This window comes from Adiantum capillus-veneris, chromosome 30 (genome assembly GCF_014529385.1).
Source record: "Adiantum capillus-veneris isolate H3 chromosome 30, ASM1452938v2, whole genome shotgun sequence".
NCBI lineage: Eukaryota > Viridiplantae > Streptophyta > Polypodiopsida > Polypodiales > Pteridaceae > Adiantum > Adiantum capillus-veneris.
In genome coordinates this window covers 17,023,719-17,029,274 of record NC_140960.1, presented here as the reverse complement: position 1 = coordinate 17,029,274, position 5,556 = coordinate 17,023,719, and the positions used below count along the sequence as shown (strand labels likewise).

Genomic DNA, 5,556 nt, shown 5'->3' with positions numbered 1-5,556 from the left:
TTCTTCTTCTTCTTCTTCTCTCTCTCTCTCTCTCTCTCTCTCTCTCTCTCTCTCACATACACACACACACACACACACACATCTTGTACACTCTAATCAATTTTCATCGATCAGAGTGTACAAGGTATGTCACCCAAGTGGGTGAAACCATGCTAAAAAGCTAGAAATAGTCAAATTGTTGAAGTGAGGTGTCTCTTAAATGGGAAGGTGTCGAGTGTGAAAGTATGGGTAGTGTAAAACAGGACTGCTGCCATGACGATAAGCCTCCTGAAGGTGGTTGGGTGTGTGATAATAACCTAAAGGGCCCAGAATTGCACCCCAGGCAAGAAAGAAGTCATTCTTTGATAATGGTGGATTCAACTGACCGAAATTCTTCCAAAAAGGCAACAAGGGAAATGATATTGCAGACTTCGTGTATTCTCATGAAAAAATTCTTGTTGAGAATGCCCATAAGATGTGAGATATTGTCTCAGCACATTGGCAGCAGTAGCAACTGAAAGAGGATGCAATGTGTCAAAGGACCTAATAGGAAGTGTACTTATGGGATAGCTCCAAAATAAAACCCGTTGTTTGAGAGGGGAGCTGCAATTCCACATCTTTTGATGAAAAACGCTTTTTCCAACAGTGTAAAGTTTTGTGCAACTAATTATCATGCTCTCAAATGTAAGGTGGGTGAATGAGCAAGCGATAGGCATTGGAGGATGTAAGCGCATGAAAGCTAAAGGAGTAGCCTTAGCAATCAAAACACCAATTTTGCAAATTTTCCATAATCTCAAGTAGAGAGGAATTCGATGAAAAGGTGTAAGAATTTGACCAATAGCTTTCTAGATCGGTCTACGATGTGCTACTAAGCTTCACTTTTGAGCAGTTGTGGGAAAAGAATAACCATACAATCCATAGCAACCACATCATCAACACGATGTATACCAATCGTAGAAGATTATATGCTTTCCTTGGATAGGCCAAAGCTAATGGCTAAAGGAAAAAACTCCAATGTATAAGCACACGATGAATTGCCCATACTAATGCAGAGCACAATGTTTGTTACCAAGCCAAAATCAAAGAGGTGGCATATAGGCAACTAGGTATGTGATTGAATAGATGCCCATAAATCAGATCCATATAATCAGGTTGTTGATGAATACAAGCACGAACTTTCTTTTAATCCATGGCAGTTGTTGATGAAGAAATGTAGGCAACAAAGAAGTTGATATCAAAGGATAACAAGGCAACCATGCATCTTTGGGGAACACATTAAAGTTCTTTAAAGCAAATGCAAACCTTTGCCATAAATAAACATTCTATGGCCTTGGACAGAAAGTAATCAATATTCTTTTGCATCCTGAGCCAATGACGGAAGATGAAATTGACCGTAATGCATAATGATAACTTGTACTATTGGTAGACTTACATGTAGAGACCATGTAGAAAGCTTCGACCACATTCAAGACCAGTCAATACACATGAAACTTTCTCTTTATTTAGTGGAACCTCACCAATAGGGTAACCAAGATGCTCAACTACGTTACCACGAGGGACAATTTGACCAGGCCATAATAGTGAATGCCAACCATAATGAGAGACAGTCTAAAGATGAGACTTTGCAAAATTAATGTGTAAGTTGGTAGCAAGACCATAAAAATGACAATGCCTCCACAATTGTTCTACATCTTACGCTGAGTTTCGAGGAAAAAATAATGAATCATCTGCATACTATTCAACCACAAAACATGATTATTCAGCATGGAAAAGCCACGTAAACTACCTTGCATAGTGAGTTTATCCCTATATAACAACATACGATGCAATGTTCGGGAAAAATGTGTCTTAGCTTAATATCGTGCCGTTTCCAATTTCAAAATGCCGGTTGAGGACAAGAGAAAACGGAGAAATTCCACCCCAAAATAGAGAAAAATAGTGTAAAAACCTAAAAAATACCCCTAATTTTTTAAAATTTCCTCTTAGCAAACTCAAGGAAAGGAAATTTGTATGTTTGGAAAAATTATTTTTCCTGAACACTGATACGATGTGTTGCAATGGCAAAAGAAACACAGTAAGCGGGGGACCTTGATGTACCGAGAATCCCAAGTTCCAAGGCTTGAAAGTTTCGAGCCAAGAAGCATCGTATTGTCCACCATCACAAAGTCAAATAAGTAACGTAATGAAGTTTAGGTCCAACACCCAAACTTGTCATTCTGACCACAACCAAGCCCTTAGTGTATTTTGTATATCCAATTCCCATGTACACATTTTGAAATATTGTCTAAAATATGACGCCTAGGTACAAAACCATATGGAGCAAAATGGAAACCGATTGAGGGTGATCTTAACATTTTCCTTACCAACTTGTAAACAACTTGCAGACACGAGATGGATCACTTAGATCTCACATATTGGTTTCTCGGGTAGTAGTGTCAATAAACCCTCTTTCCAAGAAACAAGAAGCTTTCCATTCTACCAACATTTATTATGATCATCCAAAAATGTGTGTCCCACAGTGATGATGTGGCATGGCCTAAAGGACAGAGCTCGATCGAGGGGATCCGAAACCCTAGTGAAATGAAGCAGATTAAGTTTTTTGATTTTGTAGGTTTTTGTTGAGTGGCCCAAGGGATTAGGGATTAGAATTCTAACCCTCCCAAATTATGAAACCCGGTTGAGGGGCCTAAAACCTGTTGTCACTTTTTTGCAAGGACCACTCAAGAGGACGGGCTAGATATCTCTCATGGTGGAGCACAAGCAATACTCTAGAAGTGCAGCAAATGACCTCACAAGAACTTTTGGACAAATTCTCACAACGATTCCCACATTGTGACTTACCTGAACAACGTTTGCTTTTGTGAGGGAGGCACCGCATACCTAGCTAGGTATGATTGGGGGCAAGGGACCATCGGCCCCCCACGGAGCCGGCGGTCCCCTGCCCCCAATCGTACCTAGCTAGGTATGCGGTGCCTCTCGAGCAAAAGCTCATGATGTTATGCATGTATGAAAACCACTGACAAAGGCTCCGTTTTCCTACATGAGAAAATATCTAAATCTTCTTGTGCCTTTCAATATATGAAAAAGTTGCTTACTAGCACTTATAGCAAGAACCAAATTATGATTATGCAAACGAAGACAAACAGTGATCCATCAACTTATAGCATAACGAGAAAGAAAGAATGTGCTCTACAACACTAATTAACGTGGGAGAATTCTGAGCAATGTGGATCTAAGCAGTCATGAGAGCAGCTTCATGGGAAGTGGTATACGTAGCGGGGACAGGGACTGTGACACCGGGAGGAGTGGGCTCTGCGCTGACGCAGTCAGCGATAGAATTAGCTGAGAAGGGGGTAGCTGACGTACTGTAGGCGGCGGTAGAAGGCGGGAATGCGTTATAGAGGTGGAGAGGGCAGGGGCTGGAACTGGTAATGGACGATGGGTAAGTGAAGGAGCAGGAGGCGGTGGTGTAGGGAGCGTTGTAGTGGACGCTGTCGTCGCCAGGCGCTGCAGTCGTTTGCGTGGGATTGTAGCTGGTTGCAACAGTGTTGTAGGCGGCATCTGCGGACTGAAGCATCGTGGCGTGGACGATGTTGTGAGAAGGCGGGCCGGGTGGGTGGAGGAGGTTCATGAGATGATGGGTGGAGGAGGAGGAGGTGGTGGTGGTGGGCAGCTTGCAGGCGAAATTAGGACGGCGCAGGTCGGCTTCGCCATGTGCAAAGTGGCAGTTGTCAGCGAACCTGCAGCCCTCCGACGTGTTGAAGCGGTTGCAGAGCCTCGTCTTGTAGCCGTTGACGGTGAGACTGGGATCGTTCAAATGTAGGACTTGTTGCTGTTGGTGCTTCAAAACTCCGCGTGGTGGCACCATGACCTGCATGCCCAGCGCCGCAATTCCCCCTGGCACAACGTGCAGGCAGTGACAGCTCTCTCCATAGGGGCATCCCGACGTACTGCGCATACAGCTATCCAATTATTATTATAATTCAGTTTCTTTAATGCTATAATCCGATTGACTGCTGAGGAGCACACCTGAAGAATTTGGTGCAAGGCTGTGTCTTGCCACCAGATGCTGCTGCAGCCGTTGCCGTAGCCATAGTCTCAACGTTCTCCTCTGCCCAAATTAAACACCAGTATAGACTTATTAGCAGGATGATACCTGACAATTCATAGGCATTATCTATTATACGTACGCAGTAGTACAGGCATTATATACGCAAGGAAACCGATGATACCTGACAATCCACAGGCTGCATAGAGAGCCGCATAATCCAGTACCGCGAGATCTTCGTTGATCATCATGAATTTCTCCACTGCAAGCGTGCGGCGAGAGAGAGAGAGAGAGAGAGAGAGAGAGAGAGAGAGAGAGGTTGTATAAGGAACAATCGCAAGATACCTATCCGATGACAGAGAGAGAGAGAGAGAGAGACACCAAGAAAATTTTTCAACTGCCCATGGCTGATTAACGTCGCTCTAGACTCTATGCACAAAAAATTGCCTACGCTGCTTGTGCCACAAGGGGGGCAAAAAGAGCCAATCCCCCCGCCCGAGTGGCCCCCACCCCCCACAAAAAAAAAACTCAAAACCCAAAAACATTAATAAGGATCTGTATTGAGATAGTAGGATACATGTTGAACTTTGGTTTCTCACAAATGAAGACACCATTAGCTGGGTTGATCATCTAAGGATTGTGTTAATGACCATAAGATCATTAGCACAATGACGATAAGGTCACGGGTTTGAAACTCATTAGGAGATTTTGGTGTGTATTGAAAAGAGAGAAAATAAAGCGCGTCCAATGAGTCGCAAGACAGCGTAACGTAAAAAATAGCTAAACTAAAGCAAGAACTAGAAAAAAAAAACATTCGAAAACGTGAAGAATCTAAAATTCTCTGGGAAGTAACATCTTGCTTTTACGAGGTTGGCGCTAACAATATGTGGACCCACTCGTAAGGGACTCTGATAGTCGTCAAGGTACTGAAAGACATTGACTAGAAGCTATCAAGGGTCCCGTCCAAAAAAGCTATTCCTCCATTAAGAAAACTTTCAAAACTCGTCCTTTTTGTCCTCATTCCTGCGACGGAGGCAGAATCTCACTTGCTCTATCTTGATCGTTGATTGCAAATATTATTTAAAGTAGTTGTCTAGTAATAGAGCCGGTAGAAAAAGGAGAATCTAGTGTGCACAAGTCATTAGCATGGTGATTTGAACCATAAATCTATTTTATTTACTTCAATCCACCATCAACCATAAGCTCTACATGCGTTTGCATGGACAACACATTCTTACAATTCTCAATGTTATCATTGAGCCTCATACTTATGTGGCTGCCCATAAGAAACACTATTGCTTGCAAAATGGAAAGTCACACACGAGATCATGAGAATTCTACAGGTAGTGCCTATGAAACACGAGGAACACTATGGATTCTCAAGCCTCACCGTTCCTTGCCTAGTAATTTGTTTCCTTTTGTGAAAATCGATCGACACGAGAAATTCCAAGGATAGATCAGTGAGTACTCCCTGTGAGTACTCTACAAGAAGCTACTTTTTGATATAGCTCATAAATCTCAAGAGGTTT

At 42.7% G+C, this 5,556-nt stretch overlaps 1 protein-coding gene across 1 annotated transcript; it reads right to left on the bottom strand.

The window, feature by feature from the left end:
• Positions 1 to 3,139: 3,139 nt before the first annotated feature.
• Positions 3,140 to 4,448, bottom strand: LOC147417611 (uncharacterized). Its single transcript, XM_086507352.1, has 3 exons — positions 4,212 to 4,448; positions 4,009 to 4,090; positions 3,140 to 3,929 (listed from the first exon to the last, which is right to left on the bottom strand). The coding sequence occupies exons 1-3, from the start codon at positions 4,276 to 4,278 to the stop codon at positions 3,212 to 3,214; spliced, it is 867 nt and encodes a 288-aa protein (XP_086363478.1). The 5' UTR covers positions 4,279 to 4,448; the 3' UTR covers positions 3,140 to 3,211.
• Between the last annotated feature and the right edge of the window lie 1,108 nt (positions 4,449 to 5,556).

Bases quoted from the DNA above. Each gene is read 5' to 3' on its own strand.
- LOC147417611 (XM_086507352.1), bottom strand. From the start codon at position 4,278: ATGATGATCAACGAAGATCTCGCGGTACTGGATTATGCGGCTCTCTAT. The intron at 4,091-4,211 runs GTATCATCGGTT...TAATTTGGGCAG, and splicing joins TGCAGCCTGTGGATTGTCAG to AGGAGAACGTTGAGACTATG. The intron at 3,930-4,008 runs GTGTGCTCCTCA...CTGTATGCGCAG, and splicing joins CCTTGCACCAAATTCTTCAG to TACGTCGGGATGCCCCTATG.